General features: G+C 32.3%; 1 protein-coding gene across 3 annotated transcripts; it reads right to left on the bottom strand.

The window, feature by feature from the left end:
• Window positions 1-11,335: 11,335 nt before the first annotated feature.
• Window positions 11,336-15,035, bottom strand: LOC129804205 (uncharacterized). 3 transcript variants are annotated; one of them, XM_055851316.1, is made up of 3 exons: window positions 14,788-15,035; window positions 14,260-14,698; window positions 11,336-12,241 (listed from the first exon to the last, which is right to left on the bottom strand). In XM_055851316.1, exons 2-3 carry the CDS (start codon window positions 14,680-14,682, stop codon window positions 11,423-11,425), a joined length of 1,242 nt encoding a protein of 413 aa, XP_055707291.1. In that variant the 5' UTR covers window positions 14,683-14,698; window positions 14,788-15,035; the 3' UTR covers window positions 11,336-11,422. The 3 variants fall into 3 exon arrangements, with proteins under 3 accessions (XP_055707291.1, XP_055707292.1, XP_055707293.1); XM_055851317.1 differs by having other exon boundaries at window positions 11,336-12,238; XM_055851318.1 differs by having other exon boundaries at window positions 11,336-12,214; window positions 14,788-15,034.
• Window positions 15,036-19,787: the final 4,752 nt, after the last annotated feature.

The raw sequence follows: 19,787 nt of genomic DNA, 5'->3' as shown, positions 1-19,787 counted from the left end.
TTTCATAAAGCTTTCTCATCTTATAATTGTTTTTTGAGGAACGGAATCAATAATTACAAGGAACTTCGGTGAAATTTGTATTAAAAAGCCATGCATTCTAAAAAAAAAAAGGTTTTATATAGTTATGTATTTTTCAAAAATAAAACTTTAAACTTAGAAATACAAAAAGGTTCCCAATAATTTTAGAATACACCGAGAAAACTATCATGATAAAATTTACTATCCTCAATACAAAATTTTAATAGACGCCGGATGATAAAAAAGTTATCCAGCATACGGGATATTAGATAGGACAGTCAAAACATTGTAAAATGTACGTGGTCGTCCTTAGAGTTTACTCCTTTGGATAGCTAGTAATACTAAGATAGGTAGGTTTTACTAGATAGGTAGTAAAATTTTTTGCCCATGCATATAATTCGTGATCAGGAAGTGGTCAAAAACATTTTGGCAAAGTTTGAGACCGATCGGAGGACATGAGATTTTGTTAGGATTATAGTAGGTGAGATTGTTAAGAATCTCACCTAATATAAATTATGATGAGAAGACTTTCAAATATCCAAGAAATATTCAGAATTGGTTTATTAAGTATCCAGATCCTAAAATATAACAAATTAATTAAGGTGGAAAATTTCACATTATGTAGGGGAAACTGGGGCCAAACAGGGGTACCAGCAAACACTGTGATTTTTTAATTAGTTATAAGATTTTGGAGAATGAGACTTATATGAAATCATAGATACTATAGCGATGTTTGTCCAGCGAAAGAATGATCCACATAGTTCAAGTAGTTTAGAAATGAGAATCTTTTTTCGCAAAATTCTGAGATTTTGATAATTTTTGTCATTTATGTATCTACCTGGAAAATCAAACTGGAATAAGTTACATAAAATTTCACTACACCAGTACTTTCCTACATGTATTGGGATAATATTTATGTATTTATTAAAAAAAATTAGTGTTCACATTTGTTTTAAAGAATAAAAAATAAACCACAAAACAGAATTTGGGGCACCACTAAACAGGCAAATTTCTCACAATTATAGAATTATTGTCGTGAGCGTAACTTAAATGGCAAAATTATTCCTCTTATCTTTCTTACTCTTCCTCTCCCTCTATGTTCGATTTCCGATATTTATATACATTCATGGAATTTTCATTCAAAATTCAGGAGAAATGGGAGAAATATAGTTTAATGAACCTAATTTTGTCTTAAATGAATTTTTAATCAGGAATTGGCGGATGATTTCTCAATTTTATCAAAAACAAATCTGAAGTGCGCGCAAAATTTGAACTTTACGTAAAATATTCGACATGATTTAGTGACGCTGCCTACCAATAAGAAGTCGATTGTTGTCAAAATGATGAAAAGTCAATGGAAAAATGTGTTCGTTGTACATTGCTTTAGTTTTCTGCTTTTTTAATCATTTATTCTAAATGTTGCAGTGTTTTTTTTTGAGAATTATTCACATATATAATACCTTCTTTATAATTAAGAGCTCTGGTGAATGCCCAAAATAACTTTAACGGGTGAGAAAAAGAGGTGTTTACTGGTGCCCCAGAAAGTGTTTAGTGGTACCCCGGGTGGTTGGAAAAAAGAGAAAAATGCATTGTGAAACGATTTTCCTTTTTCTGGAAAATTGCATTGTTTTACATCATTCTTATATGCATTAATAATGCAACCTGTACCCAAGGCTATAACATGGGGTAAGCAAAATTTTTCTAAAATTCACAGTTTTCTTGGGAAATTTAGTCAAAAGCGTATCTTTCAAAAGTGTTTGGTGGTACCCCAGTTTCCCCTACATAATTTTTATTTTTTAACTGCTCAAACTCTAGAATAATGAATTGCATCAAGCGTTGTAATTCAGATAATCAAGATTCTAAGGAAAAGAAGCATGACATAATTATGTTGAATATTGAAATATTGAGGATCGAACATTCAGAATTCTTTCAAAAAGCACTAATAGGAGTAAGAATGATTACATAGCTGATTATCATTATTAGAATAAGCTGAATAAGATTTCAAAACTACATCTATTGTTATTGGGAGTTCAAGTACCAAAATAATTCTTAAATTATCTCTTTTTTTATAATTCAGGATTTGCATTATTTGCAAAAAAAACCTATTACAATACAAATGCATAAACTTCACGCATTCGTACATATCTGAAATTATCTCTTCCATCCCAAAAGCTAAAATGGATCAAATTTCTACGTTTTGGAAGGATGAAAGGCAAAATTTCACTGATTCTTTTTGATATTCAATCCTATTGCTGGGTGAATTCTCGAGGGTGCTCTGCTCTAATCTATATCTAAACCATCTAAACCCACCGCGAATTAAATCTTCAATTGAGTGCCTGACATTGACCAACAATTGAACCTCTGCCTATTTTTCAGTGCATGCATCTGGCTCATCTACAGTAAATCCTGACAGAATGTGCAACATTTTTTAAATGAAAGCACTCTCAAAAAATGTTCATGTTTTGATTCTTGTGTTATTCTTTTGTGAATTTCTTCCTCAAGTGCCCACTCGAGAGAGAGATTGTTTTGATTCACATTGCTTGAAGAGTTCAACTATAAGCACCAGCTGCAGTAAACTAATGCTATGGACGAGGAATTTTATATCTCATCGGCTGGATTCACTTGCCAATGAGACTCTCATAAAATTTCAATTAATCATCGAAAGATTGTAAATCTCCCGATAACATCTTGTGCATTTGGGGGAATTTATTATTCCCATATGTAAATACCACGCAGAGTTTTCTTGTTCGCTAAACACCTCGTCTGCCAGGGGACAGTAGGGGATGACAAAAAAGCATCCATTTAGGGCATTAAACCAATCGGTGGAATAATCCATTGTCAGGCTTGCAATGGTTGCAATTTTGTAGCCATTGTCTGGAAGATCGTTGTGTGAGGCCTGCAGGAGACTCTTCTGTCTGATCCATGGTCTCAATGGATTTTGACACCATCCAAAGGGACTCGCCCTTCTTAGTTTTGATGTCCTATGACCAGACACAATTACAGAATAGTACAAAGTGCTTCAGAGAGGATTATTTATTGTCGGATTTCTTTTTTTCTAAATACTTATACTTTTGGTTTGCAAAAACAGATAACTTGGCTATCTCTTTTGATGCAAAATTTTCAGGTTGTTTCTGGTTTTTGGGCTGAAATTTGAGATTTATTGATTATATCATCCTTCTTTATGGTTGTGATTTTTCATAATAACAGCTATTGTGATGCATCAGTTCTAATATCCATCTGTGATTGGGCTTGTATTCACAGCGTAGGTATGTGTTTTCAAAAACCCTTGCTATTTTAAAAATATAACTATTAGAAGCTAAATTCAGGCTGATGGAACATGCTAACTATATAATTTTGGTTTATTTAAGAAGAAATCTATGATTTTTTACACTGACTATTGTCATATTCATATTGTTTTCTGACTTTTTCGGATTAATTGCTTTTGAGTTTATGCCATTCTCTTTGGATTCAAAGACAATGGTTTTTGCAATATGTTCTATTTAGCCAAATTTCAAAAGATTTCGCTATTGTAAATTAAGAATCTGAACTTAAAAATTGGCATTGTATAACTAAGCAGTAAAAATTCAAAATTGAGCAGTAACAAAAAAATTTGAAACAGTGATATTATCATCCAAATTTTAGCAAAGGGAAAATAAAGGTCTTTTCATTCTTATCTGGAGCAATTTTAAATGTTAAATATATAAATTAAACCCATTCTTGTAAATATATGAGTTTTTACTGACCATAATTAAAAATTTTATTGCTCATTTTTAATTTTTTACTAACTATTTCGAATTTTTTACTGCTCGTTTGTTTTTTTCCTTAAAAATTTAATAAATTATTTTGATTTTCTACTTTATAAAATATTGTTAAATAAAATAAAATAACAAATGAATTCCAATAAAATAGAAGAAATCTTGTTACGATAAAGGTCGATAAAAAGTTTTGTATTTCAACATTATTTATTTATCAGGCGCTAGGACCAACGGTTTTCACATAATGGGAATCCGAATCTGTTACGTTTCACCGCTCCTTATAGTTCCAAACGGCTGTAATGAACTGAAGTTCTGATCCACTGAAGCACGTAGTTTACTCCAAAAGCCTTTCAGGTTGGGATGTCTTTATCCTTAGCAAACCAAACGATTATTAGTGTTTATTCTAGCTTTAAAGCCTTATTTATTTCGTAGTCGTATTCGTAAAGGCAGATTGCGACATGGAAAATTGTTAAATAATATAGTCCAAAAATTTTCAAAAATTCGAATGGTTAAAGGTATTCTCTCTAACTTCTGTTTGAAAAGATTTTAAAAATATAATAGTTTGCTCTATAAAAATTTCCTTATAGTGAATATTTCCCGAAATTATGATCCAAAAAGTTATTTTCGATATTAATACTAAAACCTACTGACCGTATTTGATGATTTTTTCTAGCGCTCTCGGACAAATGACATATAGAACGGTAGTATACTCAACAATTTTTTCTTAGAAAAGTGGAAAAAGTAACATTTTAACACTGAATATATTACATGTATATTTTAAGAAATTCATAAAATTTGATAGCGATATTGTACTGTTTAAATATGTATTAATTTAAAAAAATTAAGCCGGTCAATTTGACCGGTGTTGGTAGGTTTAATATTGAAACGGTTTTGAATGAGATATCCGTCAATTTGTTTTTTTTATTACAAGTTTGATTTAAACAACTTTTTATTTTAGAGAATTTTAAATTAAAACAAAAAAAATAAACTACTTATTAGAGTAAGTGTGCCAAATTTCGGCATAGTTGCATACAAACGTCAAAGTCTCAAGTTTGAAATGTAATATTTTAAATACAAATTGATTTTTTTCTTTCTCCTGAAAGAGTGTTTCTTGGAACCTTGTAAAGAGTTTACCGTCTTTATTTACTCTAAAATTATTCTTAATACATTTTAAAATGAATAAAAATATAGACAAAGCTTTGGTGCCCTATTTCGGCCACCTTCATTCTCATAGTTCCTTGCCCTTCGGGAATTCTTCCAATATCTTTTTCACGTCATCTCGTTTGTCGAAGCTACATTTTTTGTTATTCTTTTGCATTGTATAATCTCTAGAGTACGTAAAATCTAAAAGTTCACGGAAATTCGAGGAACAAAAAAGGTGGCCGAAATTGCAAGCTGGCCGGAATTTGGCACACTTACCCTAATAGACACTTTTAAGGGAACGGCAAACCTGTTTAAATTAAGATTCTTGAAAACTCTTTGAAATAAAGATTTTAGAATATATCTTCCAATAAGATCTACCATGTAATAGGAAGTAGCTAACAAATGAGATTTTCATTAAAAAAATCACACAACATTGTAAAGTAAAACATGTTTATCATCAGCTCTCATCCAGCCCAGAAAACCTAATTGCAGACTGTAATTCCGAAATGCCCTGAAGCGGGAAAAATGTTCGGGAAAGAGATTTGCATTCTAATGCCATCAAGGCATGATCCATGTTCAAATAAATTTCACCCCCTAAAGGTAAATACGGGTCTTTCTGGGTTATATTTCCCAATTTCTGAAATTACCTAAAATTTCACACTCTAACTAACCATATCAAACATTTTCATTCTGCGTCCTTTTTGCCATCAGTCCTCGCCCAAACAGCATTACAAAGAGCCCTCAATTGACTGACAAATCCCTTAAATATGAAGAACAAACAACAATTTTTGGTGTATTTGCAATTGAGCCGATGAATTTAGGACCTACCAAAAATTTTTGGACAAATGTTATTTTAAAGGGGGATCCGTTTTTGTGGATTTTTCAACACTATACGTACAATTCATGGCAAAACACTCGAGTTGTGACTTTTGAAACATTAAATTGCAATTTAGCTCTTGCCAGGAAATCTCTTCGGTGGTGATTTCTCTGGACACACACAAAAAAGTCTCTCAACCCTCCTTCGTAATTGAGAATCGTGTTAAATGTTTCTACCACAGCTGGTAAATAATTTCCTGACTCACAATTCTCAATCAACCATGCAGAACGACCAGCGATTGGCGTCGATTTTGAAGAGAGTGGGAAGTCATATTCCGTGATTTTTTTCCTGCTCCCAGGAGAAATGTAAAGCCTGAGGAGATTTTCGTGAAAAATAATTAAAATAACCTCCGCTTCCTGTCGCGCTAAGACCATGGAAAATGCAGAATTTTGCGGTGAATATGTTTTGTTGCACAAGCCCTCCTCAACTCGAGCCCTACATCCACGAAAAAAAAACTCAGCTAAAAATCACCCCCTTTACAAGCTAATCTCTACAAAGTCTATAATAATTTTTAACTCTCACTCTCTCTCTAACAAATAAATTTTCAATTCATACACTCATTTATTATTCACGATCGTATTTCAGAGTGTGCAGAAAAAAAATCAGGAAGGAGGGAAGTAAAGTTAACAAAAGACGCAAAAAGTATCAGAAGAGCGTTAATGGACAACATTTTCCATTCATGAGTTTATGAACAAGTCTTCCTTATTTTACTGTGAATTATAATTTTTTTTGTAAAATTATTGTAAAATAATTGTATAGACGCTCAGAGATTGCCCAAAACATTCTTTGATTAGAAGATTGACTAAATTTTTACATTTCGCACGTTTGAGAATTCAATAAACTGTTTTAATGCTCAAATAACTCAATTTAAATAAATAACTTAAACAAAATAAATTTTTTGGCTTTCTCAAGTAATATTTTAAAAATTAAATTACTAAAATTTTTGGTGAACGTTTAAAGCTAAGTAATAAATTTAGTACATAAGATTTTCTAAACAATTTTCCCTGTAATTCCAGTAGGTTTTGCTTGAATTAAAACAAATAAGTAATTGATAAAAATAAATTGAGATTTTAAACAAATATGTGCATTATCTATTCAATATTTGGCAGTTTAAAAGTTTTGGCTTGATTTTTTCACATTTGTACTAAAAATATGAGATATATCAACTAATAGATATGTCACTTATTTTGGAGGTTTTTTAATTATGTCAGACAATTCTTAAACTTTTATATAAAAACTATTGTTATATATAAAACAATTCTTAAACTAATTTAAAATTTGTATAATTTAACTACCTATTGCTATTCCAAGTGCGCAATATTATTGCATTATATTAGGCATATTTTTAGAACATACTACTTTAAATAGTTATTTTATTGTCTTTATTTATTGAAACGACCAAGAATTCAAAATAAGAAAGTACAGGTGAGATTATTAAATATTTTTTTCTCAATTTGGTGTAGATTAAAGTCGCTTGTTTTGTATTAAATATCAAAAACATTGAAAAAATTAGAATTCATAATGTAAAATTTGGATATCACAATTAAGATTTACTAGATATTCTAATGAATTATTAGTGACAAAATCATCAAATTATAATAATCGTAGATTGACAATCAATCATTTAAGTAAATCATGGGTTTAAATATCACCTAATAATTGAGGAAACTTAAACAAAAACTGTGTAATTTTTCAATTTTTATCTTTTATATTATTTTTTTAAGAAAAATTTTAAAGGTAGAACAAATAAGAAATCAATGTATAGGGGAAAGTGCCCATGCTTTACACGGTCCCAAGCTGCATAATGACTAAATTTTGCCTACGTTTCTGAATAAATGTGACTCTGCAATATTTTTTAAAAACATAACACTTTCGACTAGTTTTTAAAATATGGGTGCGATGAGTTACATTTATTGAAAAACGGGACAAATTTAGTCATTGTAAAGCTTGGGATCGTGCAAAGCATCGACACATTCCCCTAATAGAAACTAATGATTGAACGATTGAACCTACTATTAGTACTCTGTACTAATTATAGACTGCAGACCTAAGGCTTAATTATATGACTTAACTGCTCTAATTTCTTATGTGCCAAGATTTTTCGAAAAAGTTTTACTTAGGATTGGTTTATTAACCCATTCCTTACCATGGTATTATACATCATACTCAAATTGAGTGATTTTTGATGATTTATTACTGGGCAATTTTTATCCGAATTGCTGTCGGGAATGGATTTTTAAAAACCTATATTAAGAGGAAGGCCAATTTAGTTTAAAGAATTACGACTTTTAGATAAATATTTTCATTTTTAGTTAAGTTTCTTCTTAGTTACTTTACGGAATTTTTCTCCTTTCGTTGTATGAAAACCACGTACCGTTTCTTCTATTACTAACGAATTAAACAGTTTCAAAAATAAATGTTATGATTCTGTACTAAATATATTAATTTTGCAGACTTCTTCATATTAACCCACTTCGACTTTTAAAAAATGTTTAGATGAATAATTCTTTTAATAACTTTTCTTTTATTTAAATTTTGCCAAATGTTTTTATAAAATAATTGTCTATAAAATCATTTCAATCCCCTTATCCCCTATATTTAGAATACTTGATAAGCTTCTCTTCAATTCTGCAATATTTATATCCTGAGACAGTATAAATATTGCTATACAAATCTCTTTCAAAATCCCATAGGGAAGTAAATTAAACAATCCATAGTAAGGACATGCGGAAGGATCAAATAACACAAATCCATTCTCAACTCTGGTCACTTTTATCTCTTGAATGTGAATCTTTCAGGCTTTTTATCTCCCTTGGGAAGATAGTCCTCTTTCGGAGCGGACAATCTTCAAAGGTGCTCTTCCCTCATCTCTTTGTTGGCAATCTCAATGGGAAGATGTCGCAAATCAGTGAATTACTTCCAGCTTCCGAATTTTATTCACTTGGGATTATCACACATTCAACAATCGTTTGGTGTTATATTTTTTGCTATGGAAAATTTCATTCCTTTTTTTTCCAAAAAAATGGATGATGGCATAAAAATCTTTTGTTGTTTTTTTTTTTGACAAAAAACGACGGTCACATCTGTCGGGAATTTTCACACATTTCCTGGTGCGGTTTACAATGTTCGATGATCTGGCAATAAAAAAGCACTAATCTGGATGATTACCAGTTGGAGGACTCATCAAATCGTCGCGTGTCTTCGTAAGGATGATAGAGTGGCCAGAGCTGGTGATCAGTGGCCCAAAAAAACAGCAAATGGAGAATTGGATGGCGTAAAAAAAGTGGCTTCCTGGATCACTTTCCCAGCACGTGCGCTCAATTTGCATCAACACCTCGTTTGTGGAGTATTTTGTGGGTTGAAGGAGCAACAGATTTCTCTTTCCGGGTGGCGCGTGGCTAGGACGCACGCTCGAGTGGGTGGTGTGAAGACTGTATTAAGGAGGCGATTAGTTGATTGTCGACACGTGCTGGGCAATGATACACTCCTTGGCCTTCTGCAAACACTGACAGTCGTCTTGCACTTCTCGCCTCAGGATTATTTGCTTTCGGATCCAATTAAGTCCCAATGAAGCACGTCAGTGACCCTCGTGAATAAAAGAGGACAAGAATATGACTACAATTTCCATAGCCGCAAGCAATCAGATGCATGAAATTTTATTCAATGGTCCTGTTTATCCTAGAAATTCGACACACTTCTGTTAGAAAGGGCGTTTGAGGGAACAGAAATGCCACAGAACGTCCAGTTTTTTCCTGGGTACTCTTCCTTCATAAACACGTATGAAAAGGGTATGTTGCATTAGGAAATAATGGAAATACTACATTAAAATTTTTTAAATATAACACGATCTTTAACTTAGTATTAAAAATTAATAGGGCAATATCTCTATTCCAGATAACTCTAAATTCCGCACAAACAAAATCAACTGTCTTAAAACTTGATAAAAAAAATTAAATAATCTACAAAATATAATAGAATTGCATTAATTACTAAATTTATTATTTGATTAAAGTCTGAACTACCAACGGCTATTTTTAGTTTCTCTAAAATTATTCTTAATACCTATAAAGTTGAATAATAATATAAGTATTGCTTGTGTACAATATCGGACACTAAGTTTCTTGCTCTTCCGGTACCCTCACAAGGACTTTTCAATAGCATCTCATTTGTAGACCTGACGCTCTTTTGTCTCTTAAGAATTGTACAACCTTCAGACAAATTTATAAAAAAAAAACTAAAACAAAAGAAGTGTCCGATATTGCAAGCAGAATTTGGTACAGTTCACTTACGTCAAAAGTATTCTTAAGATCCGAATATAAAAATCTGTGTAAAATTCATAACAACGATCGTAGTAATAGGGAAAACTGGGGCACCACCAAACACGGGGTACCACCAAACAGTAATTTTTATTTCTAAACTACTTAGACTATCTCGACCATTCCTTCAGTAGACAAGCATCCCTATAGTGCCTATAAATTCCTATCGGTCTTATCCCCTGATATCCAATATCAGATTAAAAAATCGCAGTGTTTGGTGGTACCCCGTGTTTGATGGTGCCCCAGTTTCCCATACATAGATTTTGTATTACGAACTGCTTGCAATACCGGACACATCTTTTGTTCCTCAAAATTCTGTAAATTTTTAGATTTTTTTCAATTAGTAAAGGCAAGTAAAGCTTATACAACTCCATTGTCTTTGGATCCAAAGAGAATGACTGTATAGGGCTATATTGATATACGATTTTTTCGCATATTTCTAAAGAGAGCTGGGCCTTACAATTATTTTATGTAGTACCACAATTATTTCGTACAAATAAGTTACAGAATGTTAAAGCCTAGTTCGTATCTTAAAATCGTATATTAATGTAGCCCCACCGCTCAAAGTAGCTCCCCACCTCCCCCTAAGAGATCCATTTCTAATTCACTGTGAAATCTATTAAAAAAAACTGACATTTTTTCCAATATCAATTTTCCAGTACACAAAACCCCTTGATAAACATTCTTTTTCTTTTTAGATTTCTATTTGATTTATTGCAGTGTTTTCTGTGAGCAATTAAATAGCCCAAATGAATAAAAATTCTCTCCCTGCGTCACTCAAATAACTGATGGAATATTTGTAAGCCAGCAATTCAAACACTTTTTTCCTGAACTCCTGCTCCTGTTCAAATAGTTTCGGGCTATTTTTTCCTGGACTAAAAAAAATGCAATTCGTGTCTAAAAATGGGAGAAAATGAAGAGAATAGCTTCCTAATCAAATATTGACTTCAATTGATAGCCTCCAGGCGAGATTTACTGGCAATGTTGGTAAATTAAAATTGTATATGCTGCAAGTAAATATCTTGTATAATTATTTCGATGATTTGTCGTAGAAAAACATTTTTTGAAAGTCGTTTTTTAAAGATAAAAGATGCTCAATTCACTCTAAAAAAGCAACATTGTCTTTTATTTTGCCTTTGCAGAGGACTTTCAGAAGTTATTCTCCCTTGACTGTGTCTCGGCTATGAAGCATATGCTGCGTGCGTCCAAATAAAAACTTCAATATGTTAACAACCATCAAATGTAAAATATATTATCATAATAAAAAATTGCTGGACAGAACAAGTGAAGGGGCGGGAGACGGGGGGGCTATTCTACATGAAGGAGCATGTGACAAGGAGGAAAAGGATGGCAATGGGGAAAATCACATAAATAGCCATTCGAGGCTTGCAAGAGGAGATCAATGTGGTAAAGTCCTCATCTTCATGTTCAATCCCATCCCTCGTGGGCACTTCTACGATCACCGTCTCGTCTGAGAAGAAATGGATGGGGAAGGCACATGTGGTGCTATTGATACAGTCCCTGGAGCCCTCTCGCCTCGAATACTGGAATGTTGGTTTGTGGATATCGAATATGGCATTGATATCATTGGACACGAGGTCATTGTCGCTGTAGAAAATGTAGTAGTAGTATCCATCAGCTGTGGCATCGTGCTTCATGATCATGTGAGTCCCATTCTCCAGGAACTTCACATTGTGGCACTGAGAACTGGGCGGAAAGCTCTGTGCAAGCAGAATCTGGCCATCGTAGCACGTCAGGAGACTATTCTCGAAGCTGGATACAGAATCTGATGGTTCATCTGTGTAATTTAGTGCTGTACCACCATGATTTATCTTTCGATCCAGCACCAGATCTCTTCGAACTCTGGCTGAATGATTGGCTTTGAGTTCCAGGATCGTTTCAGCCAATACTGACTTTGGATGTGTCTCAATGTATCTCTCAGCTGCTTCTTTCAACCTTGCCATCTCCTCGATTTTCGCTTCCTCTTCAGATGTCTCTGATTTGGGAAGGTCATCGTGTACTTCTTCCGCGAATGTCTCAAAAGTCACACTCACATGGCCCAAATTGTTGGCAAGATTGGCATTTGGTTTGTTCTTGTTGTGATCCTGCAAAGATAGAGGATCATTTAGCTCCTCAAGAAATTAGGCAAAAGTTAGTGATATTAAAAAGCCATGCACAATTTAATAGCGAAAGATGTAATGACCCTTCATTAACCTCCTACTAGCTTAAGAATATGAAATTATTGAGTGATGTTAGAGCCATTTAATTTATTGCTTATATCTCTGTCAGTTTATAAGAGAATATTATTTTTTTTAATTTGAAAGATAACTTAATGATCTACTATCTACAGTACAGGTCTGCAGAACAAGCCTTATATATATTAGAAGAAGGCTTTCATACTGGAACACTTTATATTATATTTTTCCTATATTCTTTTAATAAAAATTAGGGATTAAGGAATGGTTTCAAAGAATGTTTTTGTTATTTGCAAATATCTTGTGTATGAACTATCCTCCATGTTCAGGGTTAATATGGGGATCCTACCACGATGGTAAGTTGAGGAATTGATATGTTGAAGTTGTTCATTTTTCGCGTTTTTTTCAAAGAGCTCCGGTAGACAGTTAGTTACTAAAAAATGGACTGTGATTAACATTACAGGCTAGAATTTGTTCTAAATTTTTAGTATGCACAAGTAGAACTAAACAGTTATTACCGATATGACTTTTTTTATATCTCAAATTTTGCAGAATGAGCAATAAAAAGAACATTATATTTTATGTATTCGAATATCTGGATGCAAAATGGTGATATATAGGGACTTGGGACCTTCAGCGGACCCCATATAAGTTGACCCTGGGACAATTTATATGTTTCTCTAATATACTGCGTAATTTTGTTCATTAAACTAATCTGAGAAAAGAAAGTTCTATAACCCAAACCAAAAACCATTTTAAATAAAAATTATCGTAAATGCTTTTAATTAATAAAACTTTATCAGTACTCGTATTTCTATTTTTGCTGAAATTACGAGAAATTTCGTAGAAAAATCGATATTTCGAAATTTACAAATTTTGACAAATTCATGAAAACGGGCACTGTATGTAATATGTTTGAGAAAGGGATAGAAATTTTGACTTGATGAAATTTTCCTGATACAAAGGATACAACAGAGGCATAATAATAAATAAATTTGGTCTGTAAACGTAGAGCAATAAAATTAGATGGGGCAATAATCTTCCAGATGGACCCCTAATAAAAAATAAAATAAAATGAGATCGGAAAAATATAATATTAATTTGTTGTTAATAGAAAACCTAATTCATTACTAAAATAGATATAATTTATTAAATTAGCATCAATGTTAAATGCAAAATTAATACTAAAATTAAATTCTGATTTTGACTGCACAGTAAAAACGGTCACATTTTTTTTATCAAAAAATCTAGACTATTTTTTGTTACTAGCTCGTGTCCTTACTTATAGCCTAAAATTATTGTTGGGCGTATTTATAACAAGATTAATAGGTATCTAATAATCATTCAGTGGAAAAAATGTTACAGTAAAACGATGAATTTACTTGTTTTTGTGACGAGGAAATAATATATATATTTTTTTTTATTTAATTTTCGACTAATCAAAAAACATATAAAAGTTATTCAAAATATGCATTCAGCAATTTTTTATAAAAAAGATACTAATTCTAATATGTCATCCCATCCTTTTTTACATGTATACTTAAATAATCAATCATAGAATATTTTAATTTCAACGTATTCTACACAAGAGAATAAAATAAAAAATAAGCTATTTGTTCTTAATCCCAGACAAAATACAATTCCGTGCATGAATTTTCATGATAAAAATGAAAATATTTGTGATTAAATTTAAATGCTATGGAAAGAATTTTCTATTTTCAAAATAAGAAAATTTTCCATTGCTCTTCTTGTGCATCCAACATTCTATTGTAAATATTAATGAGTTATCATGCCATTTAGAGGTACTGATATTGAAAACACACTTCTATACCAGTCTATAAATTAAAATCTGGTGGAAAAGTGCAATTATTTCGCAAGAGTTGAATTTGATGATCATGCGGGTTTACCTCTGGCAAATTAAATTTTCTAAATGGACATAAAGTGGCTCAACTAACCTGTAATCCGCAAGTTTTTAGATTCCTCTCGCCCTTCACCACCAAAATGCGCGATCCGTCGAAACGCGAGCAGACTTTGAGCGCCACAGAGGCCCCTTTGAGCAGGAAAAACCCCCAATATTCCAATGTGTCATCGGGCAGCGTCATGGATTTCTTCAGGCGAATGTGCTTGCGTCTTTTCTTGGAGATTTCAGGGCTATGCGATAGCTGTACTGCGTGGAAGGAGGTATTCATGCGAAGAATATGCTGCTCACAGAAGATTGTGGAGATGCCCTCCTTAATCTCCACAATGTCCGATTCAGCCAGGGAGTAGATTACATCAGCAAACTTGCTATGCCTCAAGTACAGTGGTAGGATGATCAGGATGGAGGGAAGGAGTGTGGTGAGCATACAGAAGATGCACACCCTCTTGATGCCTTGCATGGTAACACTCGTAAATCTACCAAGAAATATTCCCCAAAAAAAAAATCTTTTGTGAGGCCCAAACCAGATCTTATTGCGTTTCACTGTATCATTTCATTAATATACCAATTTGCATTGAAAAATTTATCACACACTCTTCACGACAAATTCACGTTAGATTGTAGAGGAATAGCTACTTGGAGCATTTCTTATCTTCACGGAAAGACAATAAAGAGCACTAGAAAAAAGGCAGATGAGACACTTAGACAAATTCCACGGTGATATACTTCATTATTGTCACAAAATAGTCAATTAAACTTTTATCACTGTCAAACGAGCGGAGATTATACTTATACTAAGCAGACTGCTGAATGAAATCTCTGATAAGGTCACAACAAGATCATGAGCAGGGAATTTAGGCGCACATGTACTCATCAATCCGGATCATCCTGAAGCCATACTAAAGTTACAGTTCATCACCTCTCAAACATTTCAATGGGTAAATATTGTAAAAATGCTATTTGTAGAAGAAATTTAATGAATTCAGAAGCAAGTACACAATATCTAATTATATATGAGGATCATTAGCCTTGCTAATGATCACAATGTGGTTCGATTCAGATGTCGATTGTTCAGAAAAATATTTGAATACTGAATATAATTTATTAAGAACAATATAATATGATCTGAAATATTGGTTTCTTTCGGTGTTGGCTGATCCAATCAAATCATTAATAAAATTGTTATCGCAGTAAAAATTGATCATTTCTCTCTGCTTTTTTTCTGACCATGTTTTGTCATATAAAAAATATACATAATTATATTATTAATTTAAATTGTGCACGTGAGTTAAGCCTTATTCTTAAACGCTTTTCAGGATCAAACATTTTTCTCTGTTCATTTCAGAGGAACGAACATACACATGACGCATATGCTGCAGAGCTATCTTTAATCATTTTGTATCGGAACAAGAGAAATCAGAACTGAAGCTTAGTGTATCTTGTGAATTTAAATTCAGTTTAGAATAAATAAAAAATAGTACAAATAATCCTAAAAATTTCATTAGAAAAATGATTTCATCTGCGTTGGAGAATGCCTGAAAATTCTGCACTTAAGAGGCAATGACGAACAGCAAATGGGTAAGCGGGGGCCCGGGATAAAAAAATATATATCTACTTGTTCAATACAGTAAATGCAAAGATTTAGGTGCCTTTCATTCAGACTTGATAAGAGGCTCTATTTAGTGTCAAGGGTGTAGTCAGAATTTTAGTAAAAGGGAAATCAAATTGAAAGTCTATCCCCAAAAGAAACCGTTTTTCAAATCCAAAAACAATAGTCTTAAGAAAATTTTGGAAAAAGTCCAATTTTTATGAAATCGAACTTATTTAAAAATCAAAAAAAAATCTTATTAGGATCTTGGAGAAATAGAAATCCACCGTGGAACTCTTTTTTTGAGGAAATTCTGTTTTTTTATTCCATTTCTGCTAAGATGAAAACACTTCAGAAAAACACTCGTTAGGTTTAATTTTAAAAATATTTAAGATATTTTGCTTTGCAGAATTTTTTGTGGAAGTGTTTTCATCTTAGCAGAAATGGAATTAAAAAAAACAGAATTTTCTCGAAAAGGAGTTCCAAAGTGGATTTCTATTATCTTGATTTTTAAATATCCCTACTTAACAATTTTTTCTTGAAAAAGAGGAAAAAAATAAAATTTAAACACTGAAAAATATTATTACAAATACAAATATGTTTTAAGAAAATCATAAAGTTTGATAGCGACATTGTACTGTTTAAATATGTGTAAATTTTGAAAAAGTTTTTAAACCGGTCGATTTGACCGGTCTCTTGGTAAGTTTAGTGTTAAATAGGCTTTTCTTAAATTCCTATAAAGAAAAAAGATATTCTTTTCATATGTTTAAGATTGAACATATTTTATTTATTTTTTTTAAGTATCGTGTAGGGGAGTTGGAACAACGGCTTCTTTCTGCCCCCAGTTCGCTACGTCCTTGTTTAGTGTTTAATTAGAATCGAATAGTAAATTAGAAGCAATATTAAAGGGGGCCAGAAGGATGAAAATAAGTGTCTCATGACCTAAAAATATGCAAAATTTAAGAGCTGTTCAGGGGCCCCGTCAGCAGTGCCTCTTAGCTACCCCCTATATCCGTCACTATGCTAAGAAGTAATATACCTATCAGGCATCAATGAAGCATTTAGCGATAATTTAATAATTTTATATGTAAACGAAAGGTTCCCTGAAGAGCTAAAACTAATCTGAATGTTTAGTAACCCATTGGAAAAATGTATAAAAAATACCGGAAAAATATGCATTTTTTTAAAATAAGATCTTTATTAATTGATGATCTACTTATGAAACTGTTCCATGCTTTAAAAATCGACTGATCGGAATAATAAACGAACAACTCGCAGTTTACAAACGTTTTACATGCAGAGTATAGGATTTATGAGATTTAAAATCTCTATAACACTTTGAAGTATAATCTTTCAAGTATAATATTCACAGGGAAGGTATAGGGTATAAAGAAGTATCCAAAAAGCGAATAAAATGATTTTTGAAAAAATCGAGTTGTTTGACTTTTATTCTGAGTGGTCTAAATATTCGAAGTAATGAATGATAATATACTTCAAAAATAATTTCACATCATTTACCATTCACCAATTTAAGAACTGATTTATAATTCACTCACTTATAAAATCGTTTAAAATTTTACTACTAAAGCAAGCTGAATTTAGTCAAAAATTTATTTTCAGCGAGATCTGCACATTTGTCTTACTTGTAAAATCGATTAAAATTTGTGGCCTAACTGAAGATAAGTTTCAGGCAAGGAACAGATCGATAACCCAATGACTTAAAAGCGTATATGGACGGAAAAAAAAAGAAGTAGGGTAAAGTGATATAAGTTGGACATAGTGTTACAAGTTGGACAATTCGCCGGTACAATTTGGACATGGTTTTTTTCTTGATAAATACAGTACAAAATTTGTTTTTAAGTGCAAGGAACCAAATTATAAAACTAAAGCATTAAAAATATACAAATGAAAAAGAAGTACTGAATTTATCAAGAAAAAAGCTCTGTCTAACTTGTACCATTGTCCAACTTCTACCACTTTACCCTATTTGATTAAAAAAAATGTAAACTGAATCTTGTAATACGTCACAAAAATCAACTTTCCTTTGGATTGTTCCACACTTTCTTAACTCTCTCCGGACCGCAGCATATGCTGCAAGCCAATTTCACCATTTTTTAATCAAAAATATCTAAGCTCAGGAATTAATTGAAGTCCTACAAGAAATATTTCACATTTGGACATCCTTATAGTATGTAATCATCCACAAGAATCGGATTTTTATCAGTTCTGAATAATTAAAAAACATTGTTTTTCATAGAATATTCATATGCTTCTTTGGGTACTACAGTCCCAAACGAGACGAAAGAGTTAATGTTGATAACTAACGTACAACTGAGTAAAATTGTGGAAAATCTCCTTTTCATGTGCCAAAGAAGTCTCAAAATGATTATTTTAGGACAAAATTTTTTATTCAGCCCCCTGCCAAGTTGGCCCTTTTATATGGAAGCCAATTCCTAAATTGATCTCGCACTCAGCTCACAGTGCTCCGAGGAAAAAAATTATTTAAACAAAAATTTAGTATATTTATCCCTCCATACGGCAAGGTATCTTATAATACGGAAAAACTTCTCACTTTTTTGTTATTTAGTGTAACGGTCGCGAGTGCAAAAAAATCCCATATAAATTTAAATCGAAGTATGAGAAAGTGGCTTCAAATTTCAGGCAATTTGCCATTTTGTTCTTATTGGTTTATAACCGATTGGAATCAGTTCCTTATTGTCAAAAAATTTTAACAATTTTTAAGGCATTTCTAATGAGTCCAAACATGACCCAATTTGACAAATACACATTCAAGAACCTTTCTAACTTTTGACCTTGAAAAATGGTTACTGAAATATCCCCCTAGACAACATGTCCGAATATTTAAAAAAAAATCACACGATGCATTCTCAAAAGAAATCTCGAGAAATATGGTTTTCTAGGGGATGGGGAGAGATGGAGAACAAATTAGAGAGATGTTAATGATCCATGAGTTTACTTATGTGGGGTTCCTTAAATGTTCGAAGTCGCTATCTCTAACCGTTTAGCCTCTAGAGCTGTCAACGAGGAATATGGTAAAAAATCGAGGGATTATAATACTATTACTTACAGTTATAATATTCCCTGAAATAATATCAGGAGAGTTGGTTTATGTACTTTGACGTCTGTGGCCGTTTCTTTAGATGTAGACTGTCCAGTCCAGACCATAATCTATCCCTGTCTGGAGGTGGCTTAATGACCCTCTACATAGGACAATTTTCTGATTTTACACTACAAAGAGGGTCAAGCTACCTCTAAACAGCGTCCGATCATGGTTGTCGAAGAAAAACTTTTTTATCTCATGATGTAGAACACTTTGAGATCAGTGCCAAAAGAATTTGTTCTTTAATACGCGCTTCAGACCTAAGACTTATCCATCTGGCTGAACTCCTCTAATTCCTAATCAGGCACGATTTTTTAGAAAATCGTTGTTTAGGATTGGATTGACCCTTTAAGGACGATTGGAACACCGGTGTCCCATAAAGAAAATAATTTTTCCTGACTACCTGAAATTATTTTTTTCTTATATCTGTACATAATTGTAATGTAGAAGGTTGAAGGAATCTGGAATATTTTTTGTAAGTCTCTAGCTATTTGCTATGTACGTAGTAAATATTTAAGCTCAAAAATGGCGGATTTTTAAATTCTCAAATTCATTATTGATTTTATTTATATTTTATACTTACAATTTTTTTAAGCAAAACCCTTTTGGCTATAAAAACTATAATACTCATACGTAATATTTTTCATTAAAGTGAAAAATATTATTCATTGGTATTGTCAAAAAAATAACTTAAATTTTTGGGCTATTTTTGTCCCTATCGTTCATAGAAGCACAAAATACACCGAATCAGACTCTGTTGGACTTTCCAAGGTTAGATGTAAGACTTATCATTGATTATGTTTCTCAGTTTAATTTTTATTGTTGATTTTCAGTCCGTAAAAAGTGTCTCGTCGTT

This window comes from Phlebotomus papatasi, chromosome 2 (assembly GCF_024763615.1).
Source record: "Phlebotomus papatasi isolate M1 chromosome 2, Ppap_2.1, whole genome shotgun sequence".
NCBI classification, from domain to species: domain Eukaryota; kingdom Metazoa; phylum Arthropoda; class Insecta; order Diptera; family Psychodidae; genus Phlebotomus; species Phlebotomus papatasi.
Note: the sequence above shows the minus strand (reverse complement) of the source record. Positions and strands in the feature narration are given on the sequence as shown.